The sequence below is a fragment of the Bufo bufo genome, chromosome 5, assembly GCF_905171765.1.
Source record: "Bufo bufo chromosome 5, aBufBuf1.1, whole genome shotgun sequence".
Taxonomy (NCBI): Eukaryota; Metazoa; Chordata; class Amphibia; order Anura; family Bufonidae; genus Bufo; species Bufo bufo.
In genome coordinates, this window is record NC_053393.1 from 447313767 (window position 1) to 447336008 (window position 22242).

General features: G+C 43.9%; 1 protein-coding gene across 4 annotated transcripts in view; it reads left to right on the forward strand.

Moving 5' to 3' along the window:
• Positions 1-22242, forward strand: part of OSBPL3 (oxysterol binding protein like 3) — a 254094-nt gene that overhangs the window by 142813 nt on the left and 89039 nt on the right. For all 4 annotated transcript variants that reach the window (XM_040433631.1, XM_040433629.1, XM_040433633.1 and 1 more), the window contains one exon: positions 20672-20788. In XM_040433631.1, coding sequence (XP_040289565.1) covers positions 20672-20788 — 117 coding nt within the window. The remainder of the gene's footprint in view (positions 1-20671; positions 20789-22242) is intronic.

The following is a 22242-nucleotide window of genomic DNA, read 5'->3' on the forward strand; positions in this document are numbered from 1 at the left end:
TGGGGAGGGGTTTCCGATGAGCAGGTCGGCTCGTGAGAAGTCATCTGCCGCCATCAGGTGACGGCATTCACTGCTTGGCAAATGTAATTAAAGCAAATGATACCATTTACATTCTCATCGGATTTGCATAATGTTTCACAAAGACTTTGGGTTGTGTAGCTTATTGCTAAATTTATCTATATTAAATCACTTACTGTTTTATTACTTTGAGAGAGAGGGAATGAGAGAATTAAACAGTCGTCCATATGACTTTCATCCTGGCCATTTAACCTATTGATTGCTGCAGTCAATATTTACCGCAACATGGTCAGTGGGGTATCACCCCCTTTGATTGCGTCAAAAGGCTTTCCAGAGAAATGATCGGTGACTGGGAAACCCCCATACAGTCAGTGGGCATGGGGGAGTTGGGAAGGACACAGATCTACCTGCATATGTCAGAGCACACAATGTGTTGGAATTAGGGATGAGGGAACCCGAACTTTACAGGGTCGGGTGGTGTAGAAACTCGTTATGGAGTCCGTTATAACGGAATATAACTGAACTCGTAGACGGAATGCAAAAACGGAAGCCTTTAAGGCTACTTTCACACTAGCGTTTCAATTTTACGGTATTGAGATCAGTCATAGGGTCTCAATACTGGAAAAAAACGCTTTCGCTTTGTCCCCATTCATTGTCAATGGGGACCAAACGTAACTGAACAGATCGGAACGCTCCAAAATGCATTCCGTGCCGTTCTCATACCGGAGAGCAAACCACAGCATGCTGCAGTTTGCTTTCCGTCCTGAGATGCGGAGCAAGACTGATCCGGCATGACACACAATCCAAGTCAAGGGGGACGCATCCGTTTTCTCGGACACAATAGAGAACTGATCCATCCCCCATTGATTTTCAATGGAGTTCATGACGGATCCGTCTTGGGTATGTTAAAGATAATACAACCGGATCTGTTCATAACGGATGCAGACGGTTGTATTATCAGTAACGGAAGCGTTTTTGCTGAACCCTGCCGGATCCAGCAAAAACGCTAGTGTGAAAGTAACCTAAGAGGCATTCCGTTTTGATCCGTTCTAATAGGATTCCATTGCCAAGCATAACTGATCCGTCTGGTTTCCGTTATGCAGAACTTCATTTTTTTGTCCTGCATAACTGAAACCAGACGGATCCGTTATTCTTGGCAATAGAATCCTATTATAACGGATCAAAACGGAATGCCTCTTAAAGTTTTCCGTTTTGCATTCAGTCATTGAATTCCCCTATATTCCGTTATAAGGGAATCCATAATGGAATTTCCACACAACCCGAGCCTGTAAAAATTCAGGTTCGCTCATCCCTAGTTGGAATGACCTCTATCATAGCGCCTTAGCATACGAGATTGGTAATACATTTTAACCACTTAAGGACCACAGGTTTATACCCCCCTAAAGACCAGGCCCTTTTTTACAATTCTGCACTACACTACTTTCACCGTTTATTGCTCGGTCATGCAACTTACCACCCAAATGAATTTTACCTCCTTTTCTTCTCACTAATAGAGCTTTCATTTGGTGGTATTTCATTGCTGCTGACATTTTTACTTTTTTTGTTATTAATCGAAATTTAACGATTTTTTTTGCAAAAAAATGACATTTTTCACTTTCAGTTGTAAAATTTTGCAAAAAAAACGAGATCCATATAGAAATTTTGTTCTAAATTTATAGTTCTACATGTCTTTGATAAAAAAAAAATGTTTGGGTAAAAAAAAAATGGTTTGGGTAAAAGTTATAGCGTTTACAAACTATGGTACAAAAATGTGAATTTCCGCTTTTTGAAGCAGCTCTGACTTTCTGAGCACCTGTCATGTTTCCTGAGGTTCTACAATGCCCAGACAGTACAAACACCCCACAAATGACCCCATTTCGGAAAGTACACACCCTAAGGTATTCGCTGATGGGCATAGTGAGTTCATAGAACTTTTTATTTTTTGTCACAAGTTAGTGGAAAATGATGATTATTTTATTTTTTATTTTTTTCATACAAAGTCTCATATTCCAGTAACTTGTGACAAAAATAAAAACTTCCATGAACTCACTATGCCCATCAGCGAATACCTTGGGGTCTCTTCTTTCCAAAATGGGGTCACTTGTGGGGTAGTTATACTGCCCTGGCATTCTAGGGGCCCGAATGTGTGGTAAGGAGTTTGAAATCAAATTCTGTAAAAAATGACCTGTGAAATCCGAAAGGTGCTCTTTGGAATATGGGCCTCTTTGCCCACCTAGGCTGCAAAAAAGTGTCACACATCTGGTATCGCCGTACTCAGGAGAAGTTGAGGAATGTGTTTTGGGGTGTCTTTTTACATATACCCATGCTGGGTGAGATAAATATCTTGGTCAAATGCCAACTTTGTATAAAAAAATGGGAAAAGTTGTCTTTTGCCAAGATATTTCTCTCACCCAGCAGGGGTATATGTAAAATGACACCCCAAAACACATTCCCCACCTTCTCCTGAGTACGGGAATACCAGATGTGTGACACTTTTTTGCAGCCTAGGTGGGCAAAGGGGCCCATATTCCAAAGAGCACCTTTCGGATTTCACAGGTCATTTTTTACAGAATTTGATTTCAAACTCCTTACCACACATTTGGGCCCCTAGAATGCCAGGGCAGTATAACTACCCCACAAGTGACCCCATTTTGGAAAGAAGAGACCCCAAGGTATTCGTTGATGGGCATAGTGAGTTCATGGAAGGTTTTATTTTTTGTCACAAGTTAGTGGAATATGAGACTTTGTATGAAAAAAAAAAAAAAATAAAAATCAGCATTTTCCACTAACTTGGGACAAAAAATAAAAAATTCTAGGAACTCGCCATGCCCCTCACGGAATACCTTAGGGTGTCTTCTTTCCAAAATGGGGTCACTTGTGGGGTAGTTATACTGCCCTGGCATTTTCCAGGGGCCCTAATGTGTGGTAAGTAGGTAAATGACCTGTGAAATCCTAAAGGTGCTCTTTGGAATATGGGCCCCTTTGCCCACCTAGGCTGCAAAAAAGTGTCACACATGTGGTATCGCCGTATTCAGGAGAAGTTGGGGAATGTGTTTTGGGGTGTCATTTTACATATACCCTTGCTGGGTGAGAGAAATATCTTGGCAAAAGACAACTTTTCCCATTTTTTTTTATACAAAGTTGGCATTTGACCAAGATATTTCTCTCACCCAGCATGGGTATATGTAAAATGACACCCCAAAACACATTCCCCAACTTCTCCTGAGTACGGCGATACCAGATGTGTGACACTTTTTTGAAGCCTAGATGCGCAAAGGTGCCCAAATTCCTTTTAGGAGGGCATTTTTAGACATATGGATACCAGACTTCTTCTCACGCTTTGGGGCCCCTAGAATGCCAGGGCAGTATAAATACCCCACATGTGACCCCATTTTGGAAAGAAGACACCCCAAGGTATTCAATGAGGGGCATGGCGAGTTCATAGAAATTATTTTTTTTTGGCACAAGTTAGCGGAAATTGATATTTTTATTTTTTTTCTCACTAAGTCTCCCGTTCCGCTAACTTGGGACAAAAATTTAAATCTTTCATGGACTCAATATGCCCCTCACGGAATACCTGGGGGTGTCTTCTTTCCGAAATGGGGTCACATGTGGGGTATTTATACTGCCCTGGCATTCTAGGGGCCCTAAAGCGTGAGAAGAAGTCTGGAATATAAATGTCTAAAAAATTTTACGCCTTTGGTTTCCGTGAGGGGTATGGTGAGTTCATGTGAGATTTTATTTTTTGACACAAGTTAGTGGAATATGAGACTTTGTAAGAAAAAAAAAATAATAATTCCGCTAACTTGGGCCAAAAAAATGTCTGAATGGAGCCTTACAGGGGGGTGATCAATGACAGGGGGGGTGATCAATGACAGGGGGGGTGATCAATGACAGGGGGGTGATCAGGGAGTCTATATGGGGTGATCACCACAGTCATTGATCATGCCCCTGTAAGGCTTCATTCAGACGTCCGGATGCGTTTTGCGGATCCGATCCATCTATCAGTGCATCCGTAAAAATCATGCGGACATCTGAATGGAGCTTTACAGGGGGGTAATCAATGACAGGGGGGTGATCAGGGAGTCTATATGGGGTGATCACCAGAGTCATTGATCACGCCCCTGTAAGGCTTCATTCAGACGTCCGGATGCGTTTTGCGGATCCGATCCATCTATCAGTGCATCCGTAAAAATCATGCGGACATCTGAATGGAGCTTTACAGGGGGGTGATCAGGGAGTCTATATGGGGTGATCACCACAGTCATTGATCATGCCCCTGTAAGGCTTCATTCAGACGTCCGGATGCGTTTTGCGGATCCGATCCATCTATCAGTGGATCCGTAAAAATCATGCGGACATCTGAATGGAGCTTTACAGGGGGTTGATCAATGACGGGGGGTAATCAATGACAGGGGGGTGATCAGGGAGTCTATATGGGGTGATCACCACAGTCATTGATCACGCCCTTGTAAGGCTTCATTCAGACGTCCGGATGCGTTTTGCGGATCCGATCCATCTATCAGTGGATCCGTAAAAATCATGCGGACATCTGAATGGAGCTTTACAGGGGGGTAATCAATGACAGGGGGGTGATCAGGGAGTCTATATGGGGTGATCACCACAGTCATTGATCACGCCCCTGTAAGGCTTCATTCAGACGTCCGGATGCGTTTTGCGGATCCGATCCATCTATCAGTGGATCCGTAAAAATCATGCGGACGTCTGAATGGAGCTTTACAGGGGGGTAATCAATGACAGGGGGGTGATCAGGGAGTCTATATGGGGTGATCAGGGGCTAATAAGGGGTTAATAAGTGACGGGGGGGGGGGGTGTAGTGTAGTGTAGTGGTGCTTGGTGCTACTTTACTGAGCTACCTGTGTCCTCTGGTGGTCGATCCAAACAAAGGGGACCACCAGAGGACCAGGTAGCAGGTATATTAGACGCTGTTATCAAAACAGCGTCTAATATACCTGTTAGGGGTTAAAAAAAACACATCTCCAGCCTGCCAGCGAACGATCGCCGTTGGCAGGCTGGAGATCAACTCTCTTACCTTCCGTTCCTGTGTGCGCGCGTTCACAGGAAATCTCGGATCACGCGAGATGACGCCTATTGGCGTTAGTGTGACCTGGGAGCGCCGCAGAAATGACTCCTTTCGGCGTTAGCGTGACGGTAAGTGGTTAAAGGGGATGTCCAGCTTTTTGGAGTTTAAAGGGTTTCTGTCACCTGAAAAATGGGCTAATGTCAGCTGAACATAACTATATTAGTGCCATCTCACTGCCTAAAGCCTTTAGTGAGGAAAAACTAACTTTTATAATATGCTAATTACCCCCTAGGAGCAGGGGGGGGGGCTTGAACCTGCTCCTAGACCTAGAGGCTCCGTTTGCCCACCTCTTTCATGCCCTTCTTCTCTTGATTGACAGGGCTAGCCCGCGCTGTTCTCCTCCCGCCGGCCGTGTCTGCAGTGTAAATCTCAGTGAGGAAGCCAGCAGCTGCCGAGCGTCCCTCCCTCTCTGCGCCTGCGCCGAATACTGAACAGCGCGAGATTTACACTGCAGACACGGCGGGAGGAGAGCAGCGCTGCCTGGCCCTGTCAATCAAGAGAAGAAGGGCGTGAAAAGAGGTGGGCAAACAGAGCTTCTAGGTTCAAGGCTCCCCCCACCCCCGCTCCTAGAGGCTAATTAGCCCATGTTTCAGCAGTAACATGCTGAGGGACGCGTCACCGCTGAGGCTAGTCATTGCCTGCAGCGGTGCATGTGATCCCACCCATCCACAAATTTACAGGATGGAGACTGGAAGACCACTGAAAAAAGTCTTGGAATCCAAAAGGAGGGGCAGGGAGCAGATAAGCATGAATTTTTTATTTATTTTTTTCAAAAACCACAGCAGCCTGGGCTTGACTGCTAAAAATAAGGCCAAAAAGCTGGACATCCCCTTTAAAATATGGAAATTAAATAGTAATCCATTATACAGGTTGTGTCACGAAGCATGTTCTACATATTTTGTGATTGCAGTATAGCCAGTGAGCTAATCAATAAAATGTATATGTATAGCGCCACCTGCTGTTTATTTTCTTTATTTTTTTGACCATCTCACTGAGCTGGTCGAACGTGTTCAGTTTAAATCTTCAACTGCCACCAGCCATATGTTCTGTTGGACGCTGTGGCACTCGCAGGGGAAGAGCTGCAGCAGAAAGGACACACCCTTGAGCTGCCAGGCTTGAAGGTAATCTATCAATTGGAGCAATGAATGGGGAGATCTCTGGATCTAGCTTTGCACTGTAGAAGACACAGCTGTAAAAATCTGGGGACGCAGAGGTTTTTTTACATGCGCTTTTTTCCCCTGTGGTGGGGAAGGTGGACTAGGACTTGCTCTATCTTTTTTTTGCGGGGCAGCGGAACAAAACTACGGATGCGGACAGCTCATGGAGTGCTGTCCGCATCTTTTGCTGCCCCATTGAAATGAAGGTCTGCACCCATTCTGTAGTTTTGCGGAGCGGATGCGGACCCATTCATACAGTCATCTGAATGAGCCCTAAGGGTGAAGAAGAGAAGGTGTTTAGGACGGGTTCTGTGCTACCTTCTCCTGTTTAATGAATCCACTGCTTCAAAAACTGCATAAAAAAATATCTGCATGTGTGACCGGCCGGTGAAGGAGGAGAGCCTGTTTTGAGGAGTTGCTCTGAGTGACATAGGTATTTTTCTTTATTGGCAGAATTTTTTTTCATGACCGTAACAACCGAGCCAGTCATCACACTTGTCAGTCGCTTCTTGATGACAGCTGCCACTTTTTCAGCGTGCAATCTCTGTCCGTGTCATGAGATGCTGAGAAAACGACTTCACTAGTGGCACAGATTACGGCAGGAGATATTGCAGTCATTTCTGCAGCAGAACAATATTTCTGCAAGTAGAAAATCAGATCACGCTTGGCCTCATTTATCAAAACTGGCCTTGTATCCTTTAGAAGGTAATCACAGGTTACAGACCCCTTTGGGGACATTTTATTTATTACTAGCAGAAGGACCCGGCTTCGCACTGGTATATTTCATCTATTTCCTTTAATGTTTGTGTGTGTTGTTAAAAGATATTACAGTATCCACAATAACAGTGACATCTACAGTAACCCTCTAACTTAACAGTGACCTCCACAGCCCCCCACCCCTTAACACTGACCCCCCCCCCCCCCAGTGCTCAGTCTCCTTAAAATGGGACCTCCACAGCAGCCCGCCCCCTTAACTTTGACCTTCACAGCAGCCTGCCCCTTTAACAGTGAGTTCCGTAAATATGTCTTTTGAGGGTGGTCTTAATGGCCACCCTACCTGCCCCCTTTACTGTGATCTGCACAGCACCCTGCCCCTTTAAAGCTGACCTACAGCAGTGAAGAAAAATGGCTGGATTGTTATAGAAACCTGGTGTAAAACTGTATGTATGTGGAGACTAATGACCTGCAAGCTTCTATTGGCTGATAAGGGTCATGTGACCAGGTTTTTATTGGCTGATAAGGGAGTTCTGACCGTGTGTATGATGGGCTTCTATTGGCTAATGCATTTTTTTGGAATATCTCAGGAACTGTACGTGCTAGAGACCTGGTCTAAAACCTTCCCGGACACCTGATGTACCTGTGTGCCAAATTTTGTGATTGTAAGGCCTCATGCACACGACCGTATTTTTTTGCGATCCGTGACCGTTTTTTCGTCCGTGGGTCTTCCTTGATTTTTGGAGGATCCACGGACATGAAAAAAAAGTCGTTTTGGTGTCCGCCTGGCCGTGCGGAGCCAAACGGATCCGTCCTGAATTACAATGCAAGTCAATGGGGACGGATCCGTTTGACGTTGACACAATATGGTGCAATTTCAAACGGATCCGTCCCCCATTGACTTTCAATGTAAAGTCAGGAGTTAATATACCATAGGATCGGAGTTTTCTTCAATCCGATGGTATATTTTAACTTGAAGCGTCCCCATCACCATGGGAACGCCTCTATGTTAGAATATACCGTCGGATTTGAGTTACATCGTGAAACTCAAATCAGACAGTATATTCTAACACAGATGCGTTCCCATGGTGATGGGGATGCTTCAGGTTAGAATATACTAAAAGAACTGTGTACATGACTGCCCCCTGCTGCCTGGCAGGTGCTGCCAGGCAGCAGGGGGCAGCCCCCCCCCCCCTGTAGTTAACACATTGGTGGCCAGTGCGGCCTGCCCCCCCCCTCCCTCCCCTGTAGTTAACTCATTGGTGGCCAGTGGGCCCCCCTTCCTCCCTCCCCTGTAGTTAACTCGTTGGTCGCCAGTGGGCCCCCCCTCCCTCCCCTGTAGTTAACTCGTCGGTGGCCACTGGACCCCCCCTCTCTCCCCTGTAGTTAACTCGTTGGTGGCCAGTGGGCCTTCTCCCCTCCCTCCCCCTCCTAATTAAAATCTCCCCCCTATCATTGGTGGCAGCGGAGTGTACCAATCGGAGTCCCAGTTTAATCGCTGGGGCTCCGATCGGTAACCATGGCAACCAGGACGCTACTGCAGTCCCGGTTGCCATGGTTACTTAGCAATTTGTAGAACCATTATACTTACCTGCCTGCGAGCTGTGATGTCTGCGTCCGGCCGGGAGCTCCTCCTACTGGTAAGTGACAGGTCATGTCACTTACCAGTAGGAGGAGCTCCCGGCCGGACGCAGACATCGCAGCTCGCAGGCAGGTAAGTATAATGGTTCTACAAATTGCTAAGTAACCATCATGGCAACCGGGACTGCAGTAGCGTCCTGGTTGCTATGGTTACCGATCTGAGCCCCAGCGATTAAACTGGGACTCCGATCGGTACACTCCGCTGCCACCAATGATAGGGGGGAGATTTTAATTAGGAGGGGGAGGGAGGGGAGAAGGCCCATTGGCCACCAACAAGTTAACTACAGGGGAGGGAGGGGGGCCCACTGGCCACCAATGTCTTAACTACAGGGGGGGGGGGGGGCTGCTGCCTGGCAGCACCTGCCAGGCAGCAGGGGGCAGTCATGTACACAGTTCTTTTAGTATATTCTAACCTGAAGCGTCCCCATCACCATGGGAACGCCTCTGTGTTAGAATATACTGTCGGTTCTGAGTTTTCACGAAGTGAAAACTCAGCTATGAAAAAGCTTTTATGCAGACGGATCTTCGGATCCGTCTGTATTAAAAACTAACCTACGGACACGGATGCCAATCTTCTGGGCATCTGTGTTCTTTCACGGACCCATTGACTTGAATGGGTCCGTGAACCGTTGTCCGTCAAAAAAATAGGACAGGTCATATTTTTTTGACGGACAGGATACACTGATCACGGTCTCTGCTGCAAAACGGTGCATTTTCCGATTTTTCCACGGACCTATTGAAAGTCAACGGGTCCGCGAAAAAAAACGGAACGCGGCACAACGGCCACGGATGCACTCAACGGTCGTGTGCATGAGGCCTAAGTGCGATGGTGCGGATTCCTTAAGCGAACATGCATACATACACACAGCTTTATATATTAGATTGCATTTTACTTATGTAGGACCAAAGACATTGTTCTTTATTAATAATCGCCATCAGTTTGTCTTCTACAGCTTTTAGTTTTACTGGGGGAGGGGGGGGGGGCCTGTAAAGGAAAAATTACTTACCTGCTTTCTGGCATCGGCTCCCCGCTTCCTTTTTCTTCAGGTCTGCAATGCTTGTCTGGGCTCTCTCAATGTCAACATCCGGTTTGACATTGCCACAGCCACACCCTGGTCGTGACAGAGACTGGATACACTTGCGTCATGTGACAATTTGTCATGACGTAAGGGAAGCCGCTCATTGCCGCATCCAGTGATTGGTTGCGGCGATGTCATACCAGATGTTGACATAGAAGCTCAGTAGAGCATTGGAGGTCGGGAGAAGTAGCGGGGAGCCAGCACTGGGAAGCAGGTAAGTCCTCTTTCTTTGACAGATCTGGTAAAGTGGGGAAGATTTACCACTCTCCCCTTTCTTGCACAAACTCTTTAAGTCATATTCATATCATTTAGAAAATAATTTTAGCGTAAAGGGGTTATCCGATTTGGTAGACACCCCCCTCTCCCCCCCCCCCCCCAACCCAAAATGCCAGAGTCCCTCATACAGAACATACTTACTGTTCCCTGACTCCTGCGTCCTTCCGTATTTCTGCACAGCCGCCGCAGCATCTCCCCGTTGTGCAGAACACCACATCTGGCAATAGGGGTACAGCCAATAGCTGGCCGCGACAGTGATTTGCTCCCCTAGTGTCACAGGTGACATCACACATGATGCAAGGGGGCAGGTCACCGTCGCGGCCTGCTATTGGCTGCACCCCTTGTCACCGGATGTTGTGATCTGCACAACGGGGAGATGCATGGTCTCTTCTTAAAAGTTGGCAAGTATGTCCTAAATGTTTTCACTGTCAGAGGGCAGCGTAGTTAACATCTGGAAAAATACTTTGAGGCACCAATAAAATATTCTAAGTTAAGGATGAGTGAATTGATTCTGCTGCTTTGGAATAGAGAGGAGGAGACACAATAGAATGACTATTGTAGGCTAGGCAATGTTCCTCTGGGATTCTGAGAAAAATATATCAAAAGGAGCACATCTTAGCTTAAAGCTAATTTGAATATCTTTCTTAGAAACCCAGAGGTGCATTGTCTGGCTTACAATACTTCACACACGTACTATGCATATTAGATGCTCTCTGTAATGATAGTGCCCCCAGACAACGCATATATATCGCCGAAACACCCACAGTAACATACTAGTCTCTCTCTTACTTTGGTTCGGGTAGAATCGATTTGTGTCCGAACTTAATTTTTTAAAAATTTTGACAAACCTGAAACGAACCGAATCTTCAAAGGTTCTCTAATTCTAAGTTACCATTCAGAATACCAGCACCTTAGGCTACTTTCACACTTGCGGCAGTGTGATCCAGCGGGCAGTTCCGTCATCGAAACTGCCCGCCGGATCCTCCGATTTGGATGTGACAAAGCATTTGTGAGACGGATCCGGATGCGGATCCGTCTTGCAAATACTTTGCAAGAACGGATCCGTCTCTCCGCTTGTCATGCGGACAGACGCATCCGTCTTGTATTTTCTTTTCACATTTTTACCAGTCTGCGCATGCGCAGGCAGGAAGGACGGATCCGGCATTCCGGTATTTTGAATGCCTGATCCGGCACTAATACATTCCTATGGGGAAAAATGCCGGATCTGGCATTCAGGCAAGTCTTCAGTTTTTTTCGCCAGAGATAAAACCGTAGCATGCTACGGTTTTATCTTTTGCCTGATCAGTCAAAACGACTGAACTGACGACATCCTGATGCATCCTGAACGGATTACTCTCCATTCAGAATGCATGGGGATATGCCTGATCAGTTCTTTTCCGGTATTGAGCCCCTAGGACGGAACTCATTGCCAGAAAAGAAAAACGCTAGTGTGTTGTGCATTTTTTAAAATACTTATCTAGAGATTTTATAAAGCCAGCATTTGAATGGCCACAAGGGTGGAAAATCTACAGTATTTTAGCGGCAAAGTAGAAATCCACAGCAAAAATCTGCATACAACTCAGACTTGTTTTGCATATTTCTGCTATAAAATGCATCCCTTAGGGTGGGATTGATTTGGATGTCTACTTGGTTCTGTTTTATTACAGCAGTATGTCCTCTGGTTGTCACAAGTTCCTGGCAGCTCATTTTACAGAACTTCCTAAAGGTTAAATGAGGCCAGGAAAACCTCTCTAGGGTCGATAGGTTGCTCGCTTCTTCCCGGCTGCCCACACCAAACTCTGCTTCCAATTGCTTCCTTGTTTTCCGTCAAGTTCTCCAGAGGATTATTTTCTTATTCACAGGAATCAATGTCCTTAATGTAAATGAATCTCAGACAGTAAGAAAGCCAAGCCAGGAGAAGGTCACTGTTAGGCAGGTAACAAGGCAGAACTATGATGCATGGCTTTACTAACATATCCACACTGTCTCGGGGAAGAAGTCTCCTCTCGCCCACGACAGCCAGAGGTTAGATTTCATGTTTTCTCTAAATTGCTAGAAAAATGTAGCAAATTCTGAATATTGGGAGCAACAGCGCCATGTTCTTCTCTAAAATAATTTTGGCACAAGAGACACAAAGTAAATGTTAATTTAAATTTTTTTCATATTGTCTGCCTCCAGCACCGTACAATTTCTAGTCCCGCGTCAACTCAAAACAGCTGATTGGACCACCACCGATCTGATATTGATGACTTGATCAGAAGATAGATCATCAATATCTGTAGCCCAGAGAGCCCTTTTAGTGCTTGTCTAGTTTTATATGTTAATGGGGTTGTCCCAAGACTTATTTTATTTCTAAACCCTCCCAGACATGGATACATGGGCATATAAACTGTTGGAGTTAATCCGCTGAAAAAATGCCCCTTTCTGTGTCCTCCTTGCTTCAGTCCATCCTCACAGATGCACGAACAGGAGCTATATTGGATATTCACTACAAGCCTTATGAATACCTGTATGTGTCACCTTAAATCGTGTCCTGCTGCACATGCAACAAGCATACAGTGGTATTTTGCTTGGCAGAATGCCAGAATCCATACACTGAAACTGGCAGGTTTTCATGACAGATGTGAACTTCGCCTTACAATCACAGGCTCAAGCGTTGCATAGCTAGAAACACTAAGTTTTAGTAGAACTTGGATAGACCACCCATTTAAAGAGCAAATCCCCAATAATCATCTTGTCATGTGAAGTGAATGATTTTGAAAAGTTAAGGTGCCCAAACACCTTCACCCTCTTGCGATGACTTATCTCCCTCTTTCTCTTGCCCAGCATCCCATGTCGGGGGGCAGCCGGGATCTTCCTATACACATTACATTGTCATGACCTAAACCTAGTGTGTAGAGGCCTGCTCTGTATCCATGATATTTCATTTTAGGCACAGGCCAATATCGCATCATGACCTTTTTGTATTTGACATGTCAGACAATTACTGTAGATGGAGTTCTTTAAGAAGCTTATATTTTTCCATGTCATTCATCTCTCTTATTTGTTGATGGCATATGGAAAGTTTCAGTTGTGTTCCTGACTCTTAGAAGGAATATACGTGTCATCAGAAGTGTGGGTTATTGACTTTAGAGGAGAGACATATGACACATTCCATGAGGAGCTTTTGATGTCATCTGTTAGAGTGGAAAAATGTGCTTTGTGGTTATTTCCACCACTTAGCTGCCAAAATGTAAAGAAGATTAATTGAACAATGTTTTAATGTATAGTTTATTGATATAAGTATTGGTAATCCAGGATTTGGATAAAATTGAGTTTCCAGCCATAACCTGAACTGTAATCTAGAGTATGCAATAAGCACTTGCTTAAAAGCCAGGTAGTTCTTAGTTGGTTATTCATTTCCAACAGTTATTGTGAGCCAAAAACAGTGGTGAAACCTACTTAGAGATGAGGCTTAATGGAAAGATCTGCACCTGTTTTATGCTTTTCACCCGCACCAGGTTTTGGCTCACAATAACCGATGGAAATAACTGAAGTGTGAACTTAGCCTAACCTGGCAGGTCTAGTAATTATGCTACAGTATTTGGCCACATTGTGCAAAGAGGTTTTTGGTGTGGTGTATTGCTTTGTATGCAATGGAGGTGGTTTCTGAAAGGTTCTTAGTTCAAAATGGGAGATTTTAGAGATATTGTCTGGCACACAGAAGAGCTGTAGAAGGAGTGGTGTGGCGCGCAGGAGAAGTGTAGAAGGAGTGGTGTGGCGCGCAGGAGAAGTGTAGAAGGAGTGGTCTGGCGCGCAGGAGAGCTGTAGAAGGAGTGGTCTGGCGCGCAGAATAGCTGTAGGAGTGGTCTGGCGCGCAGGAGAGCTAGGGGAGGAGTGTTCTGGAGAGCTAGGGGAGGAGTGGCTATGTATCCTTCAGAAACAGGACATTTACATGAGCACAGTACATGTGCTATAAACACTGGACATGTAGGTATATCTCCAGTAACAAGAAAGACTGTGAGCTGGAGTACATTTCAGCCTGGTGCATGGACTGCAGGAGGAGGCCTGCGCCGCATCATAAATTAAGTGTGATATGGTTAGTGTTTTTTTTTGCTTAAGTACTTTATGTGGCGGTTAGCAAATTTTAATTTCTAGCATTTTAGGAGCAATGGGCATGACATCTGCATAATCAGCTGCAATCTGATGTTGATAGATTGAAGGCTACGTACACCATTTGGGCAAATTTTTTAAATTATTGCATTGTACTCTTTTTGAGCTAAAAATCTTTTTTCAGTTGGTCTTTATTAAAAGTTTGAGCCCCTTTCTCTGTGCAGTCTTCTAGTAGAAAGCTCTGAATTGTTACTTTGTTCCGTCAGGGAGCTCAGCTGATGACTCCTTTGATCTCTGACCTCCTAAACACTCATTATAGATCAATTCTTATCTTACTGATAAGAATGGGTCTTAAATAAGTGTTTATGAGCCTTTAGTAGTTTAGAGCCAACTGTTTTTGGATGACCAGCACACAGGGAAACTGAAAGTACGATTCACACAGCTAGACAAACAGTTTCATATTTTGAATAAAGACCATTTGAAGAAATTTATTTTTAGCCCAAAATGTGTAAAACAAAATCATTAAAAAAATTGCTCCGGGGGTGTACATAGCCTTTATGTCCACAGATCATTCATGTTCAACAAGGCACACGACTTACAAGACCCTTTGTCCCCAATGCAGGTAATATTTTTATACTGTCACACTGTACGTATAAAGGAGCACACCCCCGGATAGAATGTCTTGTCTATGGGCTATGTCTGATATTGCAGCTCAGCCCGAGTCCCAGACTAAGTTTTTCTAAGCTTGCACAACAAATAATCAGCCTTTTAGTGCAGAAGGTATTTTTGAGGAGCTAGAAGAGGTTCTGCAGATCATCTTCCTTTCTGAAGATACCTTAAGAACTTTCACTGTAATGTAAAATAAAACTGCTGTCTATCCTTTATTAATTATATAGTTCACGTTGTAAATATGACAGTCCGCTGTAGTAAATAATTGGATGTTGTTTCTCCAGAGTGATGTGGGTTTGATAAATGTGCATTTCTCAAAGGAATGAATCCACAAATCATCACTCTTGATAAATCAAAAGCTTTTAACGCCAAGGGAGACAAGAAAAGATGATGCCCGCGTTTTCTGTTTTTTTACAGATACATGTATACATCGACTCAGTGAGCTTGGACACTTTTTCAAAACCTAAAATATATACATTTATTCCTTAATTCAGGGGACGACGTAAAGGGACCCTATGTAGACTGGTTAATGACACTGTATGGCCTGAGATTATCATGAGGGGAATATTGAAGCCCGTTTTCCTTGAGTCTGCATTGGTGTACTTATCGCTAACCTATTAAATGTTGCAGATTGTTAACTTTAGCGCCCCTTTAAACCTAACCCTTTTTTTCTAGAAATGGTACCCAGTTTTTGCACTCCATTACCACTTGCTGAAATGAGATGGTGACTTTTAGAAAAATTGAAGTAATGAATCTGGCGTGCACCTGGTTACCATAGCTAGCCATGTTGTCTTTCTCCATGCACAAAATTGACAGAACCATCATAAAATTGCAAAAAGCTGCAAATTTATACTCCAAAAAAGGTGTGTGCCAAAAAAGCTTGCCGCTAACCTTCTGGCACTGATCGAATAATAAATTCACCCCTATAGATTCCCTATTTTGGAACAAGTGCGTCTGCGTCTTTTCCTATTGTCTACCAGTTTCTTGAATATATAAAAATGGTACCATTTACCAAAATTTGCTGTTGTTGTAGACCCTGTGGAGAAGAGCTCTAGGCTCAGGTTCATTAAAGGGGTTGTCCAGGGACAACTGCTCTGTGGCTCCCAGGCTGTCTTCACTGGACTTCTGGTCTCTGCATGCAAACTTCTTGCATGGACAGGGTCTTGTGCGCCACTGCAGCCAGTAACTGGTCTCAATGGTGACGTGTCCACAAGTGACACTGCTGCTTGGGGGCACCTCACAGCTGAGGCCAGCCATGCTTGGAAGCTGTGTATGTGTATGTGACAAATAGTAAAATATATAGATATAGATAGATAGAGATATAGATAGATAGAGATATAGATAGATAGAGATATAGATAGATAGAGATATAGATAGATAGAGATATAGATAGATAGAGATATAGATAGATAGAGATATAGATAGATAGAGATATAGATAGATAGAGATATAGATAGATAGAGATATAGATAGATAGAGATATAGATAGATAGAGATATAGATAGATAGAGATATAGATAGATAGAGATATAGATAGATAGAGATATAGATAGATAGAGATATAGATAGATAGAGATATAGATAGATAGAGATATAGATAGATAGAGATATAGATAGATAGAGATATAGATAGATAGAGATATAGATAGATAGAGAGATAGAGAGCTATAGAGAGATAGAGAGCTATAGAGAGATAGAGAGCTATAGAGAGATAGAGAGCTATAGAGAGATAGAGAGCTATAGAGAGATAGAGAGATATATAGAGAGATAGAGAGATATATAGAGAGATAGAGAGATATATAGAGAGATAGAGAGCTATAGAGAGATATAGAGAGATATAGAGATAAATAATAATCTCTCTCTCCTCCAGGACAAGCGTTGCAAAATCTGTGCTTTTCCTAATATATCAATATCTATAGGAGATACCATAAATCTTCCATAGGTCCAGTTTCCACTTCTGGTGTGCGCTCATAGCTCAAGAACGGAATTTTTGGAAGTCCCATAGCAGTGAATGAAGAAACCCTGATGGGAGTATCACTTTACGCACAATTGTTGCTCCATTTGTAATACAGTTTTTCTGTTAAGACATTGTAATTCATTGATTGGATAGTGACCTCAGCATGTACTGAATTTAATCACGGGACTGGGGGGCGCATGCGTGTGACTCACGAGGAGGACATGCTTCCATGAGCTCCGCTCCGCTTATCGAATTAACCTGCTCTAAGCGCCTTTTACTAGGCTCCAATAAGCCTCAAAACCGATGCAGGGATCCCCGAAGATGACCCGCACCAAAGGGAGGTCGAGAATTCCGGGCACCCCAGTCCCGTCGCAAACTTTACCGGAGCTATTCCAACAGACCAGGCAGACTGTCATGGCGGACGCTCCTTCAGAACCCGCCAGCCCTACATCATCAGACGGTGGCAGACCCTCGCCGGACACGGCTGCTCCGAATACAGGTCAGAACGATCTATACAAGAATATAGCAGCCCTGTTTAAAACGGAGTTATCCCAAGCCGTCTCTGAATTTTCCCGCCAAATTCAAGATCTGGAAAATAGAGTCTCCGATATAGAGACAAGAATGGACGATATGTCCGATGCATTGGGTCGTGATAAAGAGGACATTACCTCCCATGATGCCCACCTGATAGAGCTAGAGCTCAAACTTGAAGATCTCGAGAACAGGTCCAGGAGGGGCAACCTGAGGGTCAGAGGTCTCCCAGAATCTTTTACTGATCTGCAAGCCACCCTTACCACCCTGTTTGAGGCCCTGCTACCACAGACAGAGCTCAGTCTCCTGAAGATGGATAGAGTCCACAGGGCTTTGGGGAAACCTCGTAGCCCGGATCTCCCTAGAGATATTATCCTTAAGTTTCACCATCCGGAATTGAGAGATAAAATCTTATTTGCAGCAAGGGACTTACCTGAGTTACCTGGACTTCCAGCTTCGGTCCATCTGTATGCGGACTTGGCACCTTCCACACTTCGTAGACGCCGTGAGATGAGACCAGTCACACAGTCCCTGCAGAAAGCTCACATTCGATACAGGTGGGGATTCCCCTTTAACCTGTCATTTCAGCTGAACTCTCGCCTTCATACAGTCCACTCACCGGCGGAGGGATTAGAAGTCTTGCAACGAGCAGGGATTCCCTGTGAACCTCAAGCTCATTTATCCTCCTCTCCGAAACCTCAAAGGCCAGCAAGAGTTTGGACCAAAGTTCCTGCAACCCCGAGTGGATCGAACAGATCAAGAATCACTTGAACTCTTCCTGTCAGGAAAGTGGCAAAGTCCTGTATTTCATTTTGCGGTCTCATAGGGATCTCTTGTTGTTCCTCTCCCTCTAAATTATATGAGGCCAACCCTTTTGATTCAGGGGTTCGATAATGTGGTTTTTCATGTTGTCCCTGTTTATGGGTTATTGTGAGAGAGTAATGCTAGCCAATTATAGGCTGGCTCTCTATTCGCTTTTCCCACTTATGATTGCTTTTTGTTTTGGGCTTATTAGCTCTACTTTTTGTTTTACGTTTTTTTTATGTTAATTTGCTGTTTTACTGTATTGTTCTTTGTTTCTTGGAGACTTGGCATGGGGATTCACAATATAAGGTTCTGGGAGGGGGTGGTGTTGGGGTGTGACTGGCCCTGGGGGCGGATGACGTCTGGCCTCACCCTCAAATTAATATATTGACCCTGCACTGATATCATGTGTAAGGTACTCACTCATAATGTGAGGGGTTTAAACTCCCCGCGAAAGAGAAAAACAGCTTTCTCCGTATATGTTAAACACAAGCCTGATGTCGTCTGCCTTCAGGAGACTCATTTCACTCCCACATCTCATCCTAAATACTTTAACCCACAATACTCCACTTTCTATTCCTCTGCATTTACTTCAAAATGTAGGGGAGTAGTGACATTGCTGAAAAACTCCTTCCCTTTCACTGTCTCCCAGACATGCATTGACCCGGAAGGGAGATACGTAGTTATTGTAGGGACTTATAGGGATGAATCTCTTTGTCTAGTTAACTCATATGCCCCTAACGAGGATCCCATTACCTTTTTTGAAAATGTTGGTAAAGTGATTGACTCCTTTACTTTTCATAAACTAGTGTGGTGTGGGGACTTTAACTTTACTATCCATCCTGTACTAGATCGTTCCTCCCCTCCTTCTACCTTGCGCTCTGCGACACTGACAAAGAAGATCCAGCGAGTCTTTCAATCTCTATCCCTAGCTGACACCTGGAGAGAACACAATGGCACACAGAAGTTATACCTTTTATTCATCAGCCCATAAGGTGTACTCCCGCTTAGACATGATTTTGTCTTCCACCTCTCTCCTCCCATACATGTCTTATTCCAGACACGTGGTATCCTCTTGGTCAGATCATGATATGGTTATCTCAGATTTTACGGTTCCACAGGTTAGTTCTACTCCGTTTCATTGGAGGCTAAACGAATCACTCCTGACTCATACAACACAATTGGGGGGGGCGGCGCTATCAGTACCTGATTTAGTAAAATACTATCAGGCAGCTAGATTGGCCCAAATGGTTTTTGACCCACCTAAACCCGCAGGATCACCCTCTATGGATCCCACTTGAACACTCTATCCTTCTCCCCTACACTTGGAAAGCCATGATCTGGAACACTGCACCCATTCCTCAAGCAGTTCGTAATAATTCCCCTCTGACTTATTATTCACTGATTCTTTGGAGGTCAGTTAGGTTTAAATTTACTCTGCAATCTAGGCCTTCACCTTTGCTGAGCATTGTAGGTAACCCTGCTTTCCTTCCGGGCCTTCAAGGTCACAACCTTAATTTGTGGTTATCTAACCAACTGTGTACTCTTCACAAATTCCTTGTTAGAGGTAAACTAATATCCCTTTCAGATTTTAAAGAGAAATTCTCACCTCCCGTAGGAGAATTTCTCCTCATGAACCAGGTTTTTTCTTACTTCAGGTCTATTCAGATACCCAACCGTAATGTAGAATTTTCCTCCTTTGAGCGTTCTATTAATTTCTCGCTATATAGGCAGGGTCTCCTGTCAAGAATGTATGAAGCCCTGAACTCTATCCCCGAAGGTCATAAATTAGCATATATGAGAGCCTGGGAGGGAGACTTGCATCAGGAATTCTCTACTTCTAAATGGTCCCAGCGCTCACTAATCCTTACGAAGGGTTCATGGCAGGTTACGCTGGCGGAAACTTCCATTAAAGTGCTACATAGAACCTATATGGTCCCAACAAGGCTTCATACTATATACCCCGAGGTTTCCCCTTTGTGTTTTAGAGGATGTAATGAGGAAGGAACCATGCTACATACATGGTGGTCATGTCCTGTGGTCAAACGGTTCTGGGTCCAAATAACAAACTTAATATCTTCTGTCCTGGATTGTAACTATCCCCTTGCGATGCCGCTATGCATTCTGGGAGATAAACCTCATTGGCTGACCTTTGCCAGATTTAAACTTTCTCAATATATATTATTAGCTGCTAGAATTCATATAGCTTTCAAATGGCGAACTGATTTGCTTTCTTATCAAAGTGTTATTTAGAGGATTAATAAGATAATGGTCTTTGATACATTTCTAACTTTCGAGAAAGTCTGGGAACCTTGGCTAGCATCCTCTCATGCTCCAGATTTGCGATATAGTATTTCTCTTTGATCCTAATACCTATGCATTCCAGAGCTATGTCACTGAATTTTGGTACTCTCTCCTCATGTCTAAGAATTACTTTGTCTTTAGTAACATGACAAAACTTTGTACACTGTGATATGCACTCCTCCAAGAATTGTTAATGTTTCTGTTCAACATATTCTTTTATTTGCTAATGTCTATGCATATTTATCTATGCCAAAATCCAATAAACGCTTTTTGAAACTTAATCATGGGACTGCCCAGTCCATTAACCCCTATTTACTCTCAACAGGATAGCTGGGAAATTGTCGAAGGCCTCCGCAGTAGCACAAGCAGTATGCAGGAGCCACAAAAAAAGGAGGGATTTTTGCTTAAGAAACGAAAATGGCCTCTGAAAGGCTGGCACAAGGTTTGTCTTCATACATGGAAGCAGTTGCTTTCAGTACTAACTGTTAGGGGGAAAAAAACTCCTACTCGCCTCTATCTTCCGTTGCTGCTTCCACATCACGCTCCAGTAGTCCCTGCCGGGGGTTTCTTTTCCTGACTGAAGCACACCACGACACCGCTGCAACCAATCGCTGTCCTCAGCAGTCACATGCCATATGCTGCTGAGGCCAGTGATTGGCTGCATGGTGATGAGGTGTGTACGGGATGTCACTGCTGCAGCCAGGAAGATGATGTAATCCCTGCAGGGCCGGAGCTGCAGGGAAGAAAAGTGGGAAATATGACACAGTTCTTTACAGTAATGACTAGAACTACACGGATATTTGTTGAAGTCTTTGTTCTTTTTCCTTTGACGTTCATGCTGACCTCATATAGAATAATCCCCGCAGTAAATCCAGGAGCCCTTAAATTCTCTATGGTAATTTGCTGCTTTAGTCACACGCAGAGCTCATTAGCCAAGGTAATATCAAAGAGAATGTTCTGCCGTAATGTATTGCGCTTTTGAGTTTCTAGCTCATTTTCTTATGTTGACAGCTAAACTAGGAAAGGATGTTTTATTCATTAAGATGCTGCATATTTTGTCTTTTGTTGTATCATACCTCTACCTTTTGAACATTGTTTTGCAGATCAATGTATACTTAAAGTAACTTTTTTTCTTTTCTGTTCTGAGTTATATAATTTTTATTCTTCTCCATTCACATCCAAAGATGTATTGGGCATCAGTAAATAACCTACGAAACAGCCAGGGCCTGTTAACCACAATATGGAGTTTAGAGGCACTAAACCAATAAGCTGCTTCAGTGATCCCTGAGGTCCCGACAAATACAGAATTTTGACTGCAGCCTTGAATGTGAATAGAGAAGACGCAGTATAACAGGACAGGCTCAGTAAAGCAAAGTGTTTTGAAGTTGAATCAATATTAAGATGTAAAACACTTGTTCAACTTTACCTAGAATTCTACAGTTTACAAACAGAATAACCTACATAAGAAGTGACTCTGCAGATATGACACCACTTATAATTCCTACATAAGAAGTGACTGCAGATATGACACCACTTATAATTTATACCAGGGCTGTGGAGTCGGAGTCGGAGGCAATTATGGGTACCTGGAGTCTGAGTCAGCAAAAATGAACCAACTCCGACTCCTACTAAATTTAAATTGGAATAAAAAAAAAGCAAGTTTTAAATGTCCCAATTCACAAAAAGTTATAATTAATTACTTCTCTACTGTAAGAATAAAGGCCAATGCATGCAGTGCGTCACGTTACCGCAAAACGAACACGTTAAGTGACCATGAAGAAGCATGCTTTTCATATGCTTCACTATATGGCACGCAACGCACAGTTAAGGAGCAGCAATACTTATACTTTCCATTGTGTTGTGTTCCACTGTTACAGGGAACGCAACGCCCATGGT